Source organism: Centropristis striata, chromosome 1 (assembly GCF_030273125.1).
Source record: "Centropristis striata isolate RG_2023a ecotype Rhode Island chromosome 1, C.striata_1.0, whole genome shotgun sequence".
Lineage (NCBI taxonomy): Eukaryota > Metazoa > Chordata > Actinopteri > Perciformes > Serranidae > Centropristis > Centropristis striata.
In genome coordinates, this window is record NC_081517.1 from 3,564,291 (window position 1) to 3,588,616 (window position 24,326).

At 35.4% G+C, this 24,326-nt stretch overlaps 1 protein-coding gene across 1 annotated transcript; it reads left to right on the forward strand.

The window, feature by feature from the left end:
- The first annotated feature begins 396 nt into the window (after positions 1 to 396).
- On the forward strand, positions 397 to 24,326 carry sec23b (SEC23 homolog B, coat complex II component). Its single transcript, XM_059329056.1, has 19 exons — positions 397 to 552; positions 3,946 to 4,173; positions 5,114 to 5,171; positions 5,308 to 5,394; positions 7,095 to 7,331; positions 8,028 to 8,110; positions 8,879 to 9,023; positions 12,543 to 12,701; positions 13,584 to 13,699; positions 14,494 to 14,617; positions 15,203 to 15,283; positions 15,394 to 15,483; positions 15,756 to 15,862; positions 17,020 to 17,173; positions 17,320 to 17,397; positions 19,036 to 19,197; positions 19,312 to 19,398; positions 20,435 to 20,656; positions 23,254 to 24,326. Exons 2-19 carry the CDS (start codon positions 3,953 to 3,955, stop codon positions 23,341 to 23,343), a joined length of 2,301 nt encoding a protein of 766 aa, XP_059185039.1. The 5' UTR covers positions 397 to 552; positions 3,946 to 3,952; the 3' UTR covers positions 23,344 to 24,326.

Genomic DNA, 24,326 nt, shown 5'->3' on the forward strand with positions numbered 1-24,326 from the left:
AGAAATGAAACAAGAATAGTGAAGATTAAGAGAGTAAGAAAAGTGCGGGAGAGGTTAAAAAACCTATATGGGCTTATTAAAAAGCACCTCCCCAAGAAATATTAAAAAAATACAAAAAATAAATCAACAACAACAATGAGAGAAAGCAACAACAAATACAAAAAAAAATAAAGCAATACAAGTGCCACTTTATAGCACAAACGTCAAAAGTCAGTTGTCTCTGCTCCAACAAGACACTAAGGCAGATAACGTCTTTGCTGTGTAGGACAATATTATAAACTCCATTTCCCAGAGTTCTCTAGTCCTCTTTTCCCTTTTCTTACGCTCTGGTACGCAGGGCACGCCCCGGCTACGTCACGGACAGAGCAGCCAATAGGAGCCGTGCTAACGTAGAGTAACACGTCAGTGTAGTGAAGTGTAGGAGCCGGCTGATCACCGTCGTCTTTCTGTCCTCTACATCCGCCTGCTTCTGTCTCCAGATGCTGTAAATTCTTCTGAATACAGCAGATTAATTTGCCCTTTTCCAAACCCGAGGCCAACCTGATACACAAGGTAAGCCCTTGACTTTAATTTTTTTCCTCGAAAGTAGGCCCGCTACTGCCTCCATTCATGAAGGGACCGGAAGTGGGTCAATGCTACATTCCGTTAGCTAGTTGAACCAACCGGCTAACTACCAGGGTTTGACTGACAGAGCAGCGGAAAGATGGCTAACATGTCCATTTATAGGGTTCCTGCGAAAAAGTGGTCACTATATCTAGTTTTGTGTGAGAGACACCGCTATAAGGAACATGTTAGTTCACTCCTGAGTAACGTTAGATATGCTTTAAGTGTCAAATGCCAACCTTGGGTTCATCAGAGATGATACGTGGCCTGTAGCCTGAACTATATGATAGATAGTAGGGCTGGGCAATATGGCCCTAAAAGAATATCACGATATTTCAGGCTATTTTTGCGATAACGATATACTTACTATACTATACTATACTATACGATATTAGGAAATACTTAAAAAGATATGGAAAATATATATATTTTTAGTCTGTATAAATAAATAAAAATCTAACATGTAGTTTGAAGTGCAAATCTCAACAGTTGTCAAATACAAAAAAGTTACTCTCAACTCTTGAGTATGAGCAAATAATAAAAATAACCATTTAGGGCTTCCGGGGGCATATTTTAATGACATTTTGTAAAGGAGAATAAAGGTTCTTGTATGTTTTATTTAAGGCTCTTATTTTGACAGTCTTCTTGTAAAATTTTGTGGTGGATTCTCTTTACACACTGTGCTTTTATTTTGAAAGCTGCATGTGTTTAGCGAGAGGGAGTAAGTAGCTTTTTGTGATTATAACAACTTTAACCACTACATCAAGAAGTAGGAACGTTGCCAATATCATGATATGCATTTCTTTAACCATGAAAAAAAAATACAGATATTATCGTGAACGATACGATATGGCACACCCCTAATAGATAGATAGATAGATAGATTACTTTATTCATCCCCAAAGGGAAATTCTTTTTTTTATTTTTTTATTCTGATTATTTGGTGGTACTTATAGTGATATGTGGTAAAAAGGGTGTGATTTTCACTTGTTTTTGAAGTTTAATTGTCAGTAGTCATCACTTTTTGTTTGGCCATGTTTTTTGTTCTTTGCTAAATTATTTGTCTGAAGTCTGTCAAACTTTAATGTACAATGTTGTTTTATTTGGTGGTACTTATAGTGATAAGTGGTAAAAAGGGTGTTATTTTCACTTGTTTTGTGCAGGCAGCGTCTTTGTCCAGGCTGTGACTTTTCTCTCTCTGTCTGTCTCCCTCTTCATATTATTTAGATAGATAGATAGATAGATATACTTTATTTATCCCAAGCTGGGAAATTACAGTGTAGCAGCAGCATTACACACAGAGACAATAACAACACAATTAAGTAAAAAGAACAACCTAGGCATACTTCAAGCAATAAAATATAAAAATACAATAAAAATACAATAAAATATAAAGTGTCTAAAGAAGGAGTAGAATAGAATTCCAGTGCAGAATAAATATGAATATACAGTATAAAAATGTAGGTGCTATGAAACAAAGGTAATCAAAGGTAGCCACTGTAGAAACAGTTCAAAATAGTTTCTAAGATCCTATTTTCTATCTAAGACTTTACAACATTTTAGGGTTTCCTTGTACTTTCCTTTCTTTAAACTAAGAGGACGGGAAAACACCAAACATCCCCAACAGCATCAATTTCACACCTTCGTCAGATATGGCCAGGCAAAGCTCGTATTACATAAGAAAAGCATTGGATTTAGTGCAACTGCCGTTTATTTTTATTACTAATTAATCTCCTCAAGGTGGTGTCTTCATGTTTTCCAAAACCCAAAGATAGGGCTTTCAGACATAAGACAGAGAAAATCAGCTTAACAATCTCAGTAGAGAAGCTAGGGAATTTTACTTAAATTATCAACTGATTATTAAAATACAGGGCTAGATTTTTGGGATGTGGCCATTCAAAACAGCAGGTTATCTGAAGATGTCACATTGGGCTACTGCAGATTGTCCAATCCAATCCACTTTATTTGTATAGCACATTTAAACAACAAAAACGTCTCCAAAGTGCTGTACATAGAGTCATAAAAACAATAAAACATTTCCATATAACAATCAGCAATAAATAATCAAATAAGTACATATATCTAAAATGATTCTATAAATAAAACAATACAATCAAACAGATAAACGTAGTAAAATAAATAAATAAAAGACACAGAGGACCACAAAACTCACGCAAAGTTAAAAAGCCAGAGAATAAAAACAGGTCTGAAGACGAGACTTAAAACACTCCACCGTGGGGGCTGTTAATGATTGTGATGGATGTTTCTTTTTTTTTTTAAACATTTCCTAATAAGACATAGTTGCACAGGAGAACATACAGTTGATTTACAAATTCTGAAAGCTGGAAAAGTCAAGTTTTCAAAACAGTACAACAGTTGTATTTTTTCTGTAAATAGATGATTGTGAAATATGGAGTTTTGTAAATATGTGTAGTCCCACCAGCGTGGGTTCTATGGATTAAGTGGTTAATAGATAATGAAAATCTGCCCCGTACATGTTTTTCCATCCTGCAGAAGTACAGATATTGTTGTACGCATTGAAATCTAATGCCCAGCTAACAACAAAAGATTAGGGCTATAACTAATGATTGTTTTTCTCAAATCTTTTGGTTTGATAAATGTCAGAAATGTTAAAAAGTTCCTTTAAAGGTCTTGTTTTGATAGTCCAAACACAAAGCTATTCAGTTAAATGTGATATAAAACAGAGAAGGCAAACTATCTCCATATTTAAACATCATTTTGTGCCATTTTTACATGACACAATTATGATTAATGCCTAGTTGGCAATATTTTTTTTTAAATCAATAAGTAAACAAATCATTACTGCTTTACTCATTACCTTGCGGAAATGCTGTTGCCTTGTTTGGGGAATACAACGTTCCTTTGATAGTTCTGAGAAAGAGGGCAAGAGTCTACAGTTGCTACAACAGGATCTTTGCTGACGCTTCCTTAAAGGCGTCATTGATGTTTCCTTGACACATGCCAACAAAGGTGTAGCCTAAAAATACTCCTGAGATTCCTCTGCACTGTTCGCTATCGCATGAAAACACGCTTATCAGGTTTGCTGATGACACACTTGTGCGTCATGATTTTCAATACCTGCTTCTTATTTTAGCATGAGACAGAAAGGAACACCTGTATAAAGGAGAGACTGACTTCAGCTAGTGAAACACACAGACAAGGTTACACTACCAGAAAGGAGCACCATTATAAAGAGCAGCTCACTGCAGCTTGTGAAAAGCAGCAGCACATTTAGGCTACTAGTGTCACTTGGACTATAACCTGTTATTCTACTGGACTTCCAACCTCACTGTGAACTATTGGGCTTCTTCTCTGCTGAAGCTCGGTGATGGCGACCTACCAGGAGTTCATCCAACAGAACGAGGACAGGGATGGGGTGAGATTCAGCTGGAACCTCTGGCCCTCCAGCCGCCTGGAAGCCACCAGGCTAGTGGTCCCGGTCTCCTGCCTCTTCACACCACTCAAGGAGAGGCCCGACCTGCCACCGGTCCAGTATGAACCAGTTCTGTGCAGCCGGGCCAACTGCAAGGCAGTCCTCAACCCACTATGGTGAGTCATAGAAAACAATGCTAACAGATGGGAAAATGTTTAATTTTTCAGCCACAAAGCACAAAAAAAACAAGAATTTGAGTATTCAGCCTTTTATTTTGGCTTGTGGTTTATTTTAGCCTTTTTTTCTTTTATAAGGGAATTGTGTTTAACCATCTGTGCAAGTGTCTAGTGCCGACTATGTTCTTGACATTGCTTTGTTGCAATATTCCTTAAGCATGCATTATGTAATATTCTGCTGCTAGGGGTTTTTCAATCAAAACGGTAACAAAGACAAATTCAAACTCATTGCAGTTATTGCACTCCAGGTTAGAATTCCTTCAGTGTTCATTGTTCAGGAGGTTTTTACATGGAGCCAAATTAGCTGATTAAAACGGTAAAAACACTGAATAAAGTACTTCCACCTTAGTCGGTGTTTCTCCAATCCAGTTTGAACTTAAGATCCAGACAGCTGGCAACTAAAATCCTTAATCCGCTTGAAGTATATTGAAAAAAATAAAGCAAGAAGGTTAAAGTTTATCATAAAATATTGGATAAAAAGTCAATTTCTGACAAATGTGCAAAGGGCATATGATGCCATCGAGCGTGTTTGTCTTTAAAATTATAGATTTCTCTGGGTTTATGGGTTGTTGGAAACATTTGTGATGATTTGAGAACACGACTTAACAAAATATATGCAACTAGTCTGGCCGTTTTTAGACATAATATTGCAGAAATATTACATTTTGTACTTCTAAGCAATAGAAAATAGGTTGCATGAATTTGGGTGTGAGGCTGTGTTTGAATATTTTTTAACACATCAGCATTTAAGATTGCTGATGTGTTATAAGTACTGGGTGTGGTACTGCAAATACACCGAAGGTGTACCTACTGTCAGTCTTAGTTAATCTCTTGCTAATTAACTGCACACAAACTTAAAATTGTTTTGTTCCCTCTACAGTCAAGTTGACTTCAGAGCAAAAATCTGGGCGTGCAACTTCTGCTTCCAGAGGAACCCTGTAAGTACTGACGTTGACCGCATACTTTGATTTGATATTAAGGTATGAGTGTCATATGAGGCTGCATAAGTGAATGTGGTGTAGCAGCATTCCTTTATTATTGTGGTTAATGTGTTTCTTCTCTGTCCCTCTGCAGTTCCCTCCCTCTTATGCAGGCATATCAGAGGTGAACCAGCCGGCTGAACTCATGCCACAGTTCTCTACCATCGAGTACATAGTACAGGTAAATACCACACATAACATGCTCGCACTCTGACCTCAGCCCTATGCATGGAGATTGTATGTACTCGTACTAGTACTAGTGTTCTGTGCAAAGGTGAATATTAACCCTTTGTGATAATGGCCTCGCCAGGTGGAGAGTTTATTTATCAGTTCTGATCAATGTGTTCAGTGTCATCCTTCAACTCTCGCATATCCAAATGATAATTTCCCATGCTTCAACATTTATAGGAATACATAATTAACCCAGAGTTTTATTCAAACCGTATCTGCATATTTTCAGTTCGGAGCTAAAAACTAATTAGAAAACTTACTAAAAAAAAAAACAAAAAAAAAAGCATATAATCTATCTTAATGTTTGAGAAGATTTTCATAATTGGGACTTGCCTGCTCCCTTTGATCCACCTTCAGTCAACAAGCAGCTGTTGAACATCAGTACTGCTATCTCTGAACTTAATTCTTTAACATGTTCATTTCCCCTTGCAATTACTCATTTCTTTTTGTGTGTGTGTCTATAACAAAAAAACAATCAGTCTTTTCCTTCCGGTTTTTGAAAATTGTACATTTTAAGAGCTTAACTGTAAATCTGTCTTTTGAAAAACGGTTTTGTCGATGTTGTTCGTTACCACTTGTTTGCAATGAAAACCATGATTTACCTGTTTTATGGTTTGGCATTTTGTGTCCTGAGTCCTATACTTGGGATCTAATAGGTGCAGCTAATTTGACACATTAGTGAAAGAGGTTAATGTCGTCATCATGAATGTGCTTTGATATGTTAAGCCATATAAAAGCTATTGCAAATATTTGTTATTGAAATTATACATTAACCTGCTTAGCTTTGCAACCAACAAAGGCCTGACTGCTATTGTAGCCAACAAGTGTGGCTTTATGAATAATTCATAAGGTTTTTCAAAAGTAATATGAGCCGTGTTGCTGCTTGTATTCTAGAAACCCGTTGAACAAACAACAACCAAACAATGCATTTTTCTTCAATCTGCAGACAAAATAAACAAATAAAGATATAAATATCAACAGTGCCTGCTACTCAGTGTACAGTCATGATATACAGTCAAAGTATTAGACCACTCATTGTTTTCTTCAATTTCTTGTTCATTTTAATGCCTGGTACAACTAAAGGTACATTTGTTTGGACAAATATAATAATAACAACAAAAATAGCTCATAATAGTTTCATTTAATAGCTGATATCTAGACATTTTCCATGGTTTTCTTGATAATGAGTTTGGTAATTATCCAGAAAACCATGGAAAATATCTAGATATCAGCTCTTAAATTAAACTCTTATCAGCTATTTTTGTTATTATTTGTCCAAGCAAGTACCTTTAGTTGTACCAGGTATTAAAATGAACAAGAAATTGAAGAAAACAAGGGTCTAATAATTTTTTTCCATGACTGTATGTGTTAACGTGTGTAGGGAGGAATTTCACCAGTTTAACCCATTGAAGCCTGGAAAGCGGATACGTCGTTTTGTAGTATTTGTATAAGCTCTCAAATACTTTTTGAATTTCATTTCTATCTGCTACAGAGGCTGAAAAATCTATTATTTAGTAGAAGCGTTCACACTTCTGTTGAATTTCCAGAAAAACTTCAGGTTTTAGGGGCTTATTTTAAAACCGCCCAGAGGTTTTACAGGCGTTTCAGGCGTCAATGGGTTAATCCTCCTCTTCCTCTTCTTCTTCACAGCGTGGACCGGCGGCCCCTCTGATCTTCCTGTACGTAGTGGACACGTGTTTGGAAGAAGAGGACCTCCAGGCCCTCAAAGAGTCCCTGCAGATGTCCCTCAGCCTGCTGCCGCCCAACGCCCTGGTGGGCCTCATCACATTCGGACGCATGGTTCAGGTTCACGAGCTCAGCTGCGAGGGGATCGCCAAGAGCTACGTGTTCAGGGGCACCAAGGACCTGTCGTCCAAACAGATCCAGGTGGGTGGGGCCAAAGGCTCTGTAGAAAAGACACGAATGAGGAGATTCATGTGTAAACCAAGGTTATTATAGTTAACGAAAACTAACGAAATGACGAAAACTAGAATTGAAAAAACATTTTTCGTTAACTGAAATAAAAATAAAAACTAGAGTTTTAAAAAAAAACTGAAACTGTATTGTGAGGTTACAAAACTAACTAAAACTAACTGAAATTATAGTGAAAATGTCCTTAGTTTTTGTCAACTTTTTTCATTCATAATTCAGTGTTTCTATTGGAACATGCAACACATGGTGAATATGTTTACTGAGACTGGGATGTTTACACTCCAACCAAAATTCAAAAGAGTTAATAACCTTATTGGGGCTGAGATGAATAAACCAAAGGAAATAAAGGCAAAATTTATTATGACCACTTTGAATCTGGCACCCAACATATAGCCCATTACAAAAAAACTAAAACTAACACTAAAACTAATAAAAACAAAACTAAAACTAAGCATTTTCAAAAACTAAAAACTAAACTAAAACTAGAAAACTGACTCTAAAAACTAACTAAAACTAACTGAATTTGAAAACAAAAATTCCCAACGAAATTAAAACTAAAACTAATGAAAAATACAAAACTATTATAACCTTGGTGTAAACACAGGAAAAGTCAAGTGTAATAACTGTTTCTCTTTTCTGTGTTTTTTTCAGGAGATGCTGGGTTTAATGAAGCCGGCGGCAGCAGGACAACAAGGTCGCCCAGCGGCTCCTCAGGACGCTGCAGCCTCTTGCAGGTATTAACCGTAGGCTGTTCACTTCCCACTTGTCTTTGTTAGTAAATGGATTTTGTTTGCTTCGTTTGTCTAAGACGGGGTCGGCAACCTTTTCCATGAAAAGAGCCATTTTTGGCCAAAAAACGGAAAGAAAAGTCCCTCTGGAGCCGCATCTTTAAGCCTTATAATGAACGTAATTTACCAGTTTCTTACTGCAAATCACTCAGAGTGAAGTACTGGCAGTTAATGTAAACACATGTCTCTTCTGTTGTAGCTAGTTTTGGCAAAAATGTATAAGTCATAGGCTTTGATGCACATTTCAGTCGACAAAAATAAAAATTTCCTGTCTATTATAGGCCCTACAAAGCAAAAAGGCAGTAACTACGCAGAGTGCAGAACTGAGAAAAATGACTTTAAAGTTATCCTGTAATCCAGCCGTTTAGTGCCGACTACCATTTTTCTCCAAAATGACACACATTTGAGATAAGATGTTTTTTCACATAACAAAGGATGCCTTGAAAGTCATGAAAATGATAATAACTCATTTTTGACCAAAAATGCAGTTACTGCCTTTTTGCTTTGTAGGTCAGTATAGGGTACATATTTTTACAATTGGATAATGTAAGAATCACTACAATGATGTGGATTAAATTGTAGACAAATTCCATATCTTTTTTTTTTTTGTCAAAGCAACAGGGAGCCACTGGAGAGGGGCCAAAGAGCCACATGTGGCTCTGGGGCCTCAGGTTGCCGACCGCTGGTCTAAGATGTGTTTGTGTTCTTCTTCAGGTTCCTTCAGCCCGTTCACAGAGTCGATATGAATCTGACCGACTTGCTGGGTGAGCTTCAGAGGGACCCCTGGCCCGTCCCTCAGGGCAAACGGCCCCTCCGCTCCACCGGCGTCGCTCTGTCTGTTGCTGTTGGTCTGCTGGAGGTACAATACACACACATGCAGAACTGACATACTGTTGTACAACCCCACTTAAAAAAAAATAAAAATGGCAATGCTGTGTGAAACGTAAATAAAAACAGATTCAGAGTGAAAATATTTGCAGGTGCATCTCAATAAATTAGAATATCATAGAAATGTTTTATTTATGTCAGTAATTCAATTCAAAAAGTGGAAATAACACATTATATAGATCCATTACACACAGAATGAAACATTTCATGTCTTAATTTATTTAATTTCTTCTAATTATAATGATTATGGCTTACATTTAATGAAGACCTAAAATTCAGTGTCTCAAAAAATATTACAAAAGACCAATTTTAAAAAGTATGTTTAATATGTAAATGTTGCCTCTGAAAAGTATGTCCATCTATATGACTCAATACTTGGTTGGGATTGTTTGACTTGAACTACTAGAAATTGACTTTTCCATCATATTCTAATTTATTGAGATGCACCTGTACAAAAAAACAAAAGTTTATCATTTTGAACTATAATTGCATTGGCTTTGTGCAGTTTTCAATTAAATATATATGATCAGAAAATGACCACATTCTGTTTTAACTGGAAATTGGGCTTGTACATTCAGTAGATACAAATAATGTCGGACATAGAGTACGCTGTACCTTTATACATGTGGAACCCCAGAACCCACCTGCAGATTTTAAAGGCATGTTGTATCCTAAAAATTGCAAAAATGACACCAGTTATCATAGGCCGAAACTCTAAGAACAGAAAATATGGTCAGATTTTCACAATACAACAGTTTTTTGAAGAATCATGTGTGTCAATCTAACCATAAAATAGTGATATTTCATCAAAATTACTTTATTCTATATGTCTCATTTAAAGTGTCACCATAAAAAACGGTCTGCACTAATGGGATCCTGTAAAAAAAAAAAAAAAAAATTAATTTTTTTTTTAAAAGCACACAAGTATCCATTTTTGTTTTTCCCTTTTGATAACACAAGTGGGCCCTTTAAAAATTGCTGTATTGATGTATTCCTTTATTAATAATAATATAATAATAAACTTTATTTGTATAGCACTTTTCTTAACAAAGTTACAAAGTGCTTTACAGACAAGAGATAAAAACATGGAACGTGGATGACAGATAAAAAAAAATTACAATAAAACAACAAAGCAAAGTAAAATGCAATGCAGACAAGTTGGAATTACAAAAACATAAAAAAAACATGGAAAGAAAAACAAGCATTTAACTGCTGCGAGTACAGAGAGTTAACACGGATCAAATCCAAAGAGTTACACCCTGCATTCAGTTGAATTCATCATTAGTCATTTATTGAGATGCTTCACAGCGACCTGAACTTTAGTCTCTTGGAGATGATTGTGCCACATGTTACTGTTCAGAAACACACACTAGCAGATGACTATCTTGTGCAGGAACAGTGTGCTCTGCCAGTTCAAAGGCTAGTTCCCTGTTTGCCTTCTGTCTTTTCCCTCCACCGTTATTATCCTCTCTTCTGCTAATCTGCCTGGTTACATAACCCATGCAACAGATCATTCCCCCTGTTGTACTCTCCTTCAACAGATAGGAGATGAGGCTTTTTTTTTTTTTTTTTTTTTAACATTTGTTTATTGATTTTTCAGTGACATAACAAAATCAAGAGATGACATTACGAGAGTCAAAATAACAAGTAAAAAATAAATAAATAATAATAATAAAAATAATACATAAAATAAAATGAAATCAGATAAGGAATAACTAATAGTAAGAAGAATTACAAAAATAAATAAATAAATAAATAAATAAATAAATAAATAAATAAATAAAAATGGAAGCGAACAACAAATACACAGAACAAAACAAAAACACAAATAGGTCACCCACTGCTAAATAAAAGTCTAATAATATGTTCACTTAAGCAGAGATAAATCAAAAACATTCCCAGCATGCTACAAAATCACACAAGAAAAGCTCACAACTAGTAGACAATCAGGGTGGCTCCTCAGGAATAGCCGTAAAAATCAATCCCTCAACATGTGCAAAAAATGGACCGCAAGTTTTATCAAACTTTGCAAGAGAACCATGTATGGAGCACCTAACCTTCTCCAATTTCACAAACTGAGGAGATGAGGCTTGATTAGAATAACTTTGGCTCTTTCACTCCATGACTCCAGATTCACTGATTTTATAAAGAGGCATTTGAATTGATAAACAGTTTTTTTTATTTATTTTTTTTATTTTTTTTTATTAAAGTATTTATTTAATTTTTAATTTTTCAACATATAGTACAGACACTTACAAACAACTGAGACAGACACCAAAAACAGACAGGAAAAAATAAAAATAAATAAATAAAATAAAAATAAATTAATTAATAAATAAATAAAATAAATTAATTTTTAAAAAAATAAAAATAAAAAAAATAAAAATAAAAAAACCCAGGGTTAACAGTTTTTTTTTTTTTTAAACATTTAGAGCAGAAAGTTAAAAAGTGTTTAGCATCCAGCGTCTGTTGGCTTACTGTTTGATTGTTCACTGAATACTGAATGAGTACACTTTGTCCCAGTATAAATGAATCACCGTTCATGTAGAACTTGTCGTCATGAAGCTCATTCAGTGGCTTTGTGAATATGTGGCCTTCTTCCAAACGTCTGACTTTCCCAGACTCCTGGACTGTGGACTTTGTTTTAAGTGTTGGCACCTTTGCTGAAAGTGACTCCTTAAAAGCTCTCAATCAGGAGTGATATACTCATAGGGGTGAATAATTAATCAACATTTAATTTTTATCACAAGATGGCTTGCTGCAGGTTTAGGCACAGTAATTGTAAAAGGTGAAATGTGTTTCAAATTAACTATTTTAGATTAAAATCCGGTGACTGGCCTCTACATCATATCCTACAGACTGAAGAGAACATCTTTTATTTTGCTACAGATCCTAGCAAAAATCCCAACATAGTCGCTAATAAAATAATTTAATATCTATTTATCTTTTAATATATTGTACTGAATTAAGATTAAGTCCTGTTGATCTCTTACTCTGGAAATGTACATGCTTTATACAGTCATGGAAAAAATTATGAGACCACCCTTTTTCTTGAATTTCTTGTTAATTTTAATGCCTGGTGCAACTAAAGGTACATTTGTTTGGGCAAGTATAATGAAAACAACAAAAATAGCTTATTAGAGTTTAATTTAAGAGCTGATATCTAGACATTTTCCATGGTTTTCTTGATAATAACCAAAGTCATTATCAAGAAAACCATGGAAAATGTCTAGATATCCGCTATTAAATGAAACTTTTATGAGCTATTTTTGTTATTATATTTGTTATATTAGTTGTACCAGGCATTAAAAATGAACAATAACGTGAAGAAAACAAGGGTCTAAGGGTCTAATATTTTTTTCCATGACTGTATATTTATTGATCAAAACAAAACTACTAAGTCAAAGTCAAATAACAATATTGTGGTGTTAAATATTGCAGTACTGTACCCCGTTCACTGAAACCAAACCCTTCCTGTCTTTATCTCCAGGGTACGTTCCCCAACACCGGGGCTCGTGTGATGCTGTTCATCGGAGGGCCCCCCACCCAGGGCCCAGGCATGGTGGTGGGAGACGAGCTGAAGACCCCCATCCGCTCCTGGCACGACATCCAGAAAGACAACGCTCGCCATCTGAAGAAAGCCACGAAGGTGAGCGACCGCATGAAGACACTACAAAACCCTCACATTCACAAATGTCTAATACAGGGGTCTCAAACTGGAGGCAGTATCAAAATGACCAAAAAAAACCATAAAATTACAAAAAAAAATACACAAAATGACGGAAAAAACACAAAATTACTTAAAAAAGACACAAAATGACCAAAAAAAGACACAAAATTACCAAAAAAAAGACACAAAATTACAAAAAAATACACAAAATGACAGAAAAAATATATATATATTTTAAAAAAGACATTAAATTACTTTAAAAAGACACTAAATTACTTTAAAAAGACACAAAATGACAGAAAAAAATCAAAATTACTTTTTAAAAAAAGACACAATTATTTAAAAAAAGACATAAAATTACCCAAAAGACACAGAATTACCAAAAAAGACACACAATTACTAAAAAAAATACACAAAATGACAGAAAAAAACTAAATTACTTAAAAAAGACACAAAATGACCAAAAAAAGACTCAAAATGACTGAAAAAACACTAAATTACTATAAAAAAAGACAGAAAATGACAAAAAAGACACAAAATTATTTTTTTTAAAAGACACAAAATGACCCAAAAGACACAGAATTACCAAAAAAGACACAAAATTATTTAAGAAAGGCACAAAATTTCCAAAACAAGACACAAAATGACCAAAAAAAGAAATTAAAGGGACCTTCCACACACAACACGGTAAAGAGACATTCATATAAAACTCATTAAACTTTCATATCAAGGTGGGGGCCACAAAATATCGGCACGAAGGCCGCAATTGGCCCGCGGGCCTCAAGTTTGAGACCCATGTTCTAATACATTGAGCGCTCAACATATTTAGGTTATGTTTTAATGTCTGTTTTTTTGTTTCAGTACTATGAAGCCATGGCCAACCGCTCAGCAGTGAACGGCCACTGTATTGATATCTACGCCTGTGCTTTGGACCAGACGGGACTGCTGGAGATGAAGTGCTTATCTAACCTCACCGGGTACGTCAACACTGACTGTTTCATTCATTGGTTCAGGGCCCAGATATTAAGGATGTGTGATTCTCTTCACATAAACCTTTACTTGACTGATGCTTTTCACACTGTTTAGTTACATTTATTCATTTGTGCATTATACTTCATATTGCTTACACAGGTGCATCTCGATAAATAATAACATCATAGAAAAGTGGATTTTTGTCTGTAATTCAACTCAAAAAGTGGAAATAACACATTATATAGATCCATTACACACAGAATGAAACATTTCATGGCTTCATTTATTTAATTTCTTCTAATTATAATGATTATGGCTTACATTTAATGAAGACCTAAAAGTCAGTGTTACTTGTCTTTTGCTGCTGCTGATGCTTCGCACACTGGCTAGTTGCATTTATTTTATTATTTTTTAATTTTTAATTTTTTTCTTAACCCTCCCGGTACGTTCGTTTCTCAGAAACAGCAATAATGGTCTTGGGTCAGTTTGACTCGGGGCATGTTTCATTATCCAAAAGTGTACAAAAAATCCCAATAAATATTGTTTATATTTCATTAATAACTCCATTACTAACCATTTCAATCAATATTTAGTGCAATGGTGTGTGTTTTTTTATTTGGCTACTTGCATTTACCAATGCATTATAGTTCATATTGCTCATAGTTTGAACTTTTGAAAAAAAATACATTTTGCATCTCTGCTTTTCTGCTTGCATAATCACAATAAAGTTCTTGAATCTGAAAATCTCTGTTTCCAGGATACTAAAAATTCTAACCAGTTTGTTGTGATTTATTATCAGGGGGCACATTGTGATGGGAGACTCCTTCAACACCTCCCTGTTCAAGCAGACCTTCCAGAGAGTCTTCAGCAAAGATTACAACGGAGACTTCCGCATGGCCTTCGGAGGCGTCATGGAGGTCAAGGTAAAGAAATTAAACATCATTGTTGGCTGTGTTTTTGCCCTGATTAAACCTCTGAAGTCCAGGAGATTTCGGTACACAAACTTGGCTATCAGTCAGTTTTTTCATTTTATTTTAATTAACAAAGTATAAAGCTGCCAGGAACCCAAAATACGAACAAAAGACACAGGAGTCTCTGGAAATGTACGATTTTTATTTTTATTTTTTTTACCATTTATACACACAAAAACAGCAGAAAAAATAATAATTAATAAAACTACAAAACAATCTATTTGCATTTACATTAAAAACCGTAATAGTTTTCAAAAACCGTAATAGTTTTCACTGTAGAAAGAAAATTCACAATTTTAAAATGGTCTAGAAACATAAATGTCACACTGTGAAAGCTCCTATGATTGAACTTTCAACTGGCTTTCTCAGCTTGTCTACATATCATATATATATAAAGTTATTACTGTAAATAAAACGTGTATTTTGAATAAATAGATGGACTCCAGAGGGTTACTAAAACCTTGCTATCACTCCTTACAAAGCATAAATTTAATATATACTTGCATACTGACATTGTATGTTTTTCTTTCTCTATAGACATCAAGGGAATTGAAGATCTGCGGGGCCATCGGGCCGTGTGTTTCTCTCAACTCTAAGGGTCCCTGTGTTTCAGAGAACGTGAGTCTCCTCCCCACATTCACATTCTTTCCTCCTCACATCTGAACTGCAACCCGAGAGCTGCTGTTTACCGCCATTCATCACAATATCTTCTCTGTGTCTCTGTGTAGGAGATGGGTATCGGTGGCACGAGCCAGTGGAAAGTGTGTGGTATCAACCCCTCCACCACTTTGGGCCTTTATTTTGAAGTGGTGAATCAGGTAAAAAAAAAAAAACACTTCCTGTAACCTTAGCTTGAGTTTTGCTGCAAGCTGATGAAAGTAAAGTCGCTAATTACATCAAGAAAGTGAATACTAGTGATGTGATGAAGGCTTTGTGTAGGGAAACTCTTTAAACAATGGCTGTTTGTGGTGTTTGTCTTGGAGCAGAAGGCTTTTTGTTTGGCTCAAGCAAAGAGAGAAGTGATTGACAATAGTCGTCTTACTGTCTCTACTGTTTGTGTGTTTGTGTGTGTGTGTGTGTGTGTGTGTAGCACAATGCACCAGTCCCCCAGGGCGGAAGAGGGGCCATCCAGTTCGTAACCCAGTACCAGCACTCCAACACTCAGAGGAGGATACGGGTCACTACCATCGTCAGGAAGTAAGACGCCTTAAAACTGACGACCTGAAACATTATTATTCATTATTATTCGGGTCCAGTGAATATTCCTTTCATGCACCTACATGTAATAATATGTATATAATAATATAGCCATGTGACTGCTTCGTATGAGTCTCTATTTGAGGCTCTTTCCCTGATGTTGTGGTGGCTGTATTTGTATTTAATTGTATTTAATTGTTTATATTAACTGTGTTTAGATGTTGTAACTTGCCACTTTTTCTTTTCTTTTTTTTTTTTTTTTTAAATTCACTTTTTATTGAGGAATTTTTTAACATTTTATACAGAACAAAGAACAGGAACAGTTGGGGTGGGGGGTACCTATATCACACAGCATCATCATTTTCTCCTCGCATCATTATTTGCATCAGTCATTGTTAGTTACAGTTTTACTTAAAGTCAGAACTTGAAGGCTTAACATATTCTGCCCATTTTGACCAAGTTTTGTAAAATAAGTCCATTTGCAATTTTAGTTGAAAAGTCACTTTTTCCATTTCGTAGATTTCTTGTATAATGTTGATCCAGTCCTCATTTCTTGGTTGCTCAGGCTTTAGACATCTCCTGGTAACTTTTTTGGCCAAGTCTCTCTTGGAAAAGAGATTTTTTTTAATCTCAACGAGACTTTTTACCTTTTTAGAAACAGCAGTTTACAAAGTGCTTGGACAGAGAGCAGTTTATCACAACGAGAATGATGCTATAAGGCTAAAAACACTTCTTACGTTAAAAGAAAAACAATAAGCGACAGAGCAGGCACAATCACAAGACATTTTCAGATACAAGATACACAGAAAATAAAAGGTAAAAAGAGTAAAAAACGTGAAGAATTAAAAAAGAGTGGTGAGATAGAAAGCATTACATAAAACTAAGTCTATAAAAATGGGTTTTAAGAAATGATTCAAAGAAGTTATGTGTTTGTGATATAAGCCTGGCATTTTGTCAAGCTGCTAATTGACAGCTTGAATCAACACAAGCCTCACTGGAAAAGGATGTTTACATTCCTGCTATTTGCGGTGACGCCTCAGAGATCTGTCTGTGTGTGTGTATGTGCGTCATTCACACCACACCCATGCTCACCTGCTGTCCTCCCTTCCTCTCTTTTTCTCTCTCCCTCTCTCTTTTTTTTTCTGTCCTCACCCTAGCTGGGCAGATGCACAGTCCCAAATCCAGCACATCGAGTCCTCGTTCGACCAGGAAGCGTCGGCGGTGCTCATGGCTCGTCTGGGGGTCTTCAGGGCCGAGTCGGAGGAGGGGCCGGACGTCCTGCGTTGGCTGGACCGGCAGCTCATCCGCCTGGTGAGCCCCGCCCCCGTACCTGCGCTTTGTCAAGATAACAATGAATAGTTGGCATTGTTCAGATTGTGTAATCGCTCACATATGATGCAGCAGGTTATGTAAGATTACGTCCGGCGTTTGAACTGTTTCCTGTTCTTCGCTTTCAGTGTCAGAAGTTCGGCCAGTTCAACAAAGACGACCCGACATCCTTCAAACTGTCAGAGTCTCTGTCCCTCTACCCACAGGTAAACCTGCCTCCCACTGGACATACATGAATGTCAATCTAGGAAGAAATAACCTTTATTTAGTTTTCCGATCTTTTATTTCTCTCATTAAAATGTGACTTCATCGATTCTCATTAGTGGTTGACAGATGTACACTACTGGTCAAAAGTTTTAGAACACAACCAACTTTTCCAGAATTTAATTGAAAATGATGCAGTTTAATGTCTCAGTGTACTCTGAAATTAATGCACATTTGCAACATTTAAAATTCTTTATTGAGCATGATAGTGTTTTGAAAGTTAAAAAAAAGATTCAAAATCACATTTTATGTTGGACTAAAGGACGAAAAAAAGACACCAAATGACCCAAAAAAGACACAAAAAGACACAAAATGACTAAAAGCTGGAATGGCTGCTTGGGAAATATAGTTTATTTTTTCACAATTCGTGCTGCCTGTCAAACATTTACAGCATTACTTTAAACACAAAAAAGCAGAAAAAACTATTGTAATTTTTCTATATTGAACAATAAGTCAATATAGTAATTATGGTGACAGGCCTGTGTGTCTGTTTGCTAAAGTAGATCTGCACTCTGTCTGCAGAGCACTTATTTAAAATTTAGTATCCACTCAATCAGGGATGCTTGACTTGTTTTGTCCAGGGGCCATTTATGAAAAATGACACGAGGCCAGTTAATGAACACAAACATTAATGGCCCATAATTCATCTTTCATTATTTTCAAATTAACTGACTTGTTAATTAAATTAACTTGGCACCTGATACTACTATATGACAGATTAAAATAGAAGTTTTACTGCATTTTAGTTGTAAATGCTTTGGTTACATTGGGTAGAGTTAATAAAACAGCTGGATCATCTTCCATCATTCACTCACTTAAGTGTTGGAATTATTTATAATTTATAAACATAAACTGCTCCTACAAGAGAGAGAATTAATAGCATATTTAGCACGGGTCTCTGTCAGGGGGTTTGGGTTTGAAATCCTCCCCTGGCACTTTTTATTTATTTATTTTTAATAAACAAGCTTTGCTTTGATGCTTTTTCATGCACTCAGCCATTAGGAGGCAGTTGGCCGCTGGAGGCAGTATCAAAAAGACCAAAAAAAGGCACAAAATTACAAAAAAAAGACACAAGATGACATGGAAAAAAACTAAATTACTTAAAAAAGACACAAAATGACCAAAAAAAGATACAAAAATACTTCTTTTTTTTTTAAACGCAAAATGACCAAAAAAAGACAAAATTATTAAAAAAAGACACAAAATTACCAAAAAAAGACACAAAATGATGGAAAAAAATTAAATTACTTAAAAAAGAAACAAAATGACCAAAAAAAGACACAAAATTACAAAAAGACATAAAATTACCCAAAAAAAGACACAAAATGACGGAAAAAAAATTAAGTTACTTAAAGAAACAAAATGACAAAAAAAGGCACAAAATTACCAAAAAAAGTAATTAAAGGGACCTTCCACACACAACACGGTAAAGTGCCATTCATATAAAACTCACATTAAACTTTCATAACAAGGTGGGGGCCACAAAATATCACCACAAGGGCCGCAATTGGCCCGTGAGTTTGAGACCCCTGGACTATTTCCTTCTCAACAAGCTGACTCTTCCTCTCTTCCACCTGCAGTTCATGTTCCACCTGCGGCGGTCGCCCTTCCTGCAGGTGTTCAACAACAGCCCCGATGAGTCCTCCTACTACAGACACCACTTCGTCAGGCAGGACCTGACCCAGTCCCTCATCATGATCCAGCCCATCCTCTACTCCTACTCCTTCCACGGACCACCAGAGGTCAGCCTCACACCCTCACAGCCTTATTCTAATCACTGTTATGGCAGCATCGGGGGTTTCCTAGAAGCCTCGGGGTTTCTTGATTGCTGATTTTATTCTGGATGTTTTTCACAGCCCGTTCTCCTGGACAGCAGCAGCATCCTGCCAGATCGAATCCTGCTGATGGACACTTTCTTCCAGCTGGTTATCTACCACGGAGAGGTGAGACAGTTTGATTCACTGAGATGAATCACTAGAGAACTTTGGTTCTGAAAATCTCCACCTGTCATCCATCTCTTTATTATATATATATATATATATATATATATACGGGGTTTGTACGGGTGCTTGAAATCCTTGAAAATGCTTGAATTTAAATGTATTTTCGAGGTTTAAAAAGTGCTTGGATTTTGGATAAAGTGCTTGTAAATGCTTGAAATTCTTACTGTATTTCTCTTTCAATCTGACTATATCCATCTATAGACTATAGATAATCACATGTTCAGTGTAAAAATAAAGAGTAGCCTATCTGAAATGAAGACCGTTCCTCCTAAAAGTGTAATACCATCTCTGTTGCTATGGTTAAGTGATGAGTACTTGCATACTAAAAGGGGGCTTTTAGTATGTTAGTACTCATCTAAAACAGGCAGTTTACAACAGGTGTAAGATACTGGAAAAGCTTGAAAATTTACCTTGAAAGTCTTTGAAAAATGCTTGAATTTGACCACTGCTAGAGTGTACAAACCCTGAATATATTTTTTAAACATATAATTATTGGGGGTTTTTTTTGTTTTAATACATCCAACATCCAATACTTAAAACATCAAGAACATATGACAGTAATGTATAATTAAGAAAATAATATTTAAAATATTAATAATACTGCGAGGACTAAATGTAGATAGCAAAAAAACCCAACAACTAATAAATACAATTTGAAATTTTTATAAAATCAATAGATAATATTCTTAGTGAAGGTTACAGTGTACATTCCCAACAACAAATAATCCATCCATCCAGCCATTCTCGTCCACTTATCTGAGGCCGGGTCGCGGGGGCAACATGCTAAGCACGGCATTCCAGGCGTCCCTCTCCCCAGCCAAAACGTCATTTTTAATTTTCTTATTCTCCCACTGCCTCCTCCATATCACCACTTCTGTTCAACAGAACAGTTTCAGAAATATCTTATCTTTTTATATATAATATTTTAACATATTGGCTGATTCAGGCTTTTCTTAACGTTGTTATTTTCCCCCAGACCATCGCCCAGTGGCGGAAGGCCGGCTACCAGGAAATGGCCGAGTACGAGAACTTCAAACAGCTGCTGCAGGCTCCTCTGGATGACGCCCAGGAGATCCTCCAGACACGTTTCCCCATGCCGCGCTACGTCGACACGGAGCACGGAGGCTCCCAGGCTCGTTTCCTGCTCTCTAAGGTCAACCCCTCACAGACCCACAACAACCTCTACGCCTGGGGACAGGTACTGGACCACAACACACCACTTACTCTGTTTTTTTTTAACCTCTTACTAGAACAAGCAGACTCCCTTATTAGTCTTCTCCTCATGCAGCTTCAGCAGGCTGAGCATATTTACAAGCACCTGCAGAGCTTTCATAAGAGCATATTAATATAAAACGGTTCATTCAAGTTTCAGAAATGTCCTTGTGTCCAAATCAAGACCTTAATATACAGGCTCGAGTTGGCTTTGTGATGAAAAAGAAGCATTCTGGTAGTCCTCATGAGAAACTTTCTCAAAATAATGATTTAACGTCTTTAAAAAAGACATTCTTATATTAAAAATAATTACAAACTTTCAAAATAATGACTTTCTTGTTTCAAAAGATTAAAATTAGTGGTGCACTGATTGCAATTTTCTGTCCGTTCACCGATTTTTAAAAAGCCTGACCTCCCGATTTTTTTTACGACTCACAGCATACACCTTCAATGTCTGAGTCTTATTTTATTGAAAAGCAATACCATAGCAGTATTTTTCTTTAACAAATAAAGGAAATCACAATGTCTGAGGTAGTTAATAAAATATTGAACTTAAAATAAATACTTTCAGACCTTTGTGGAGGTAGATAAGATCCCTAGATAAGATTGGTTTGATGTAAAAGTTAAGTAAATCTGTGCACCCCTACTTAAAATATTGGCTTTCTCATCTTGAAATAATGACTTGATATTTAAAAACGAGTACACACTTTCTCAAAATCACTTAATATCTCAAAATAATGAAATAATAAAGTCAAACTAACTCGTTATTGTGAGAATTTTTCCGATATTGTTAAGAAACTAAGTCATTACTTTTAAACACAGAGACATTATTTTGATTAAGTGACTTTAAAGTTTTCTTTATTGTCCCATTGGAAGAAAGGGGCCTCCTTACTTTAAAGCCCAGGATTGTGTGAACTTCTGGGTGAACAACAAGCTGTGCTGACAACTCAAAAAAAAGAAAAGAAAGTCAAACTGTCAGCAAACACAGGTCCTGGATTTGCTAACCTCTGATATAAAGTGTGGAAGATTGAAAGCTGAAAATAGCATAAATCTCTTATTCCCAAAGTAAACCAAGAACTGAACCCTGAACCTGCAGTTTTTACAAACAGTCAGTCTGAAAAAGAGATTATCAAGAGCACAAGGCCTTGCATAAGATAATCTTAAAACCTGTTTGCTTTATTTTTATTTTTTCAGATCCCTATTAACAATGAAGGAAATACAAACATTCAGTATATAAACAAGACATACAAAGAAAAATGTCAGTAAAAGTATCTGAAGAATTAAATATATATATAAAAATAAAATAATAACATAATAAGGCACATGGGGTATAAGGTGTTCCCTTTATATTATTCTGGGGTTCCTGAAAATAAGTTTTTAAAGTGGATGAGAGTGCGTTCTAATACTAATACTAATATCTAATACAATATAATTACAGTATATCAAATATATTTTCATAATAATCTAAAAATTGTGTATTTTTTTTATTTTTAACCAGGGCTAAGGATTTATAAAGTGGATTAAATTCAACCAAAAAAATGAGGAAAGGTTGGCTTGGAGGCTGAAATTTTTGCTTGTGAATAAAATATTTTCCCAATAAAATGAAAAAAATTACAAAATAAATAAATAAATAAATACTAATATCTAATACGATATAATTGTCATAAAATGCCAGAGAGTACATCAAATATCTTTTCTTGGTAATCTAAAAAGTGTGTATTCTTTTTAAATTCAACCAAAAAATGAGGAAAGGTTGGCTTGGAGGCTGAACATTTTTTGCTTATGAATAAAATATTTTCCCAATAAAATGAAAAAAATTACTAAATAAATAAATACTAATACAATATAATTATGTAATAAAATGCCAGAGAGTACATCAAATATATTCTCATAATCTAAAAATTGTGTATTCTTTTTATTTTTAACCAGGGCTAAGGATTTATAAAGTGAATTAAATTCAACCCAAAAAAATGAGGAAAGGTTAGCTTGGAGGCTGAAAATTTTTGCTTATGAATAAAATATTTTCCCAAAAAATTACTAAATAAATAAATACTAATACCTAATACAACATCATTGTCATAAAATGCCAGAGAGTACATCAAATATATTTTCTTAGTAATCTAAAAATTGTCTATTTTTTTTATTTTTAACCAGGGCTAAGGATTTATAAAGTGAATTAAATTCAACCAAAAAAAAGAGGAAAAGTTGGCTTGGAGGCTGAACATTTTTGCTTATGAATAAAACATTTTCCCAATAAAATGAAAAAAATGACTAAATACTGACGACACTTGTTCTTCTTATTTTGCGTACAAAATTTCAAAATAAATAAATACTAATATAATTATGTCATAAAATGCCAGAGAGTACATCAAATATCTTTTCTTAGTAATCTAAAAATTGTCTATTTTTTTTTTGTTTTTAACCAGGGCTAAGGATTTATAAAGTGAATTAAATTCAACCAAAAAAATGAGGAAAGGTCGGCTTGGAGGCTGAAATTTTTGCTTGTGAATAAAATATTTTCCCAATAAAATGAAAAAAAAGACTAAATACTGACGCCACTTGTTCTTGTTATTTTGTCTGCAGGAGTCGGGAGCCCCGATCCTCACTGATGACGTCAGCCTGCAGGTCTTCATGGACCACTTGAAGAAACTGGCCGTCTCCAGCTCTGCATAAAGTCAAAGTCTCTATTCCACCACGAAGCGACGAGGAGTGATCCGACATTCCCCATCTGACAAGGGATCCATTCACATTTCTCCATTTTGTTTGTAAAAGGAGCCAAACCCAGAGAGTCCACTGTATGTTTGCTTGATTGTGACCTTTCTGGAGTCATGTGTGACATATCCATACAAGAAGATGAAGGAGGGGAAGGAACATAGCACATTCCTAATTAATTAATTAATGAGTGACATTTCTACTCATTTCCATTAACTTGTTATTTATAAGAACCGCCTCCAGTGCTCCAGACTGTCCTCATGTAAGCAATATCAACCCCTCTATCTCTTTTATATTTGATATTACCTCTGACATGCAGAATGATTAGACTAATAATAATTATTATTTTTGTTTTCTTTTTGTTCGTTCGTCCTAAAAAATGTGTGTCTACTGCATCCGACTCGGTTGAAAGAGCTGTTTAAATAAGATGTGTTTGCTTTGTCTATAGCTTAAAAATGACATGCCTAGAATTTTCTCATTAATAAATTATAATGGAACTTCTAATGCTGGTTAAGTAATGTTCACGGGGCCGATCGGTCTTCACACCGATGGCTTTATTAATCACATTTGACATATATAAATAAATGAAAGAAATCCTAAATGGATTATACCTTTTTTTAATTGTTTTCCAAGAAAATTCCCTCTGAATAATGAGGATTAAAGTTCTGAGAAATGGAAGTCAATCACATCAACTCAACTGGGACTTGACTGTTTTTCAATGACGAACATTTAGATTTGTTTTTGACTTTATAGAGCACTCTATAGTCCGCTCCTCATCTCGTCTCGTCACCATCTGGTATTTTGCACCCAATGATTGCCCAAGTGTCTTTGTAATCAAACTTTAATATACTGTTAGACTGTATCAAAAGGGACAGTTGTTTGATTTAGATCCTGTCTGGATTCGTAATGCTATCCATATAAAGCCCTGTCGGCAGGAAACCAAA

Coding starts and splice junctions, on each gene's coding strand:
- sec23b (XM_059329056.1), top strand. CDS start 3,953: ATGGCGACCTACCAGGAGTTCATCCAACAGAACGAGGACAGGGATGGG. Junction 4,174..5,113: donor GCAGTCCTCAACCCACTATG/GTGAGTCATAGA, acceptor TTCCCTCTACAG/TCAAGTTGACTTCAGAGCAA. Junction 20,657..23,253: donor ACCTCTACGCCTGGGGACAG/GTACTGGACCAC, acceptor TTTTGTCTGCAG/GAGTCGGGAGCCCCGATCCT.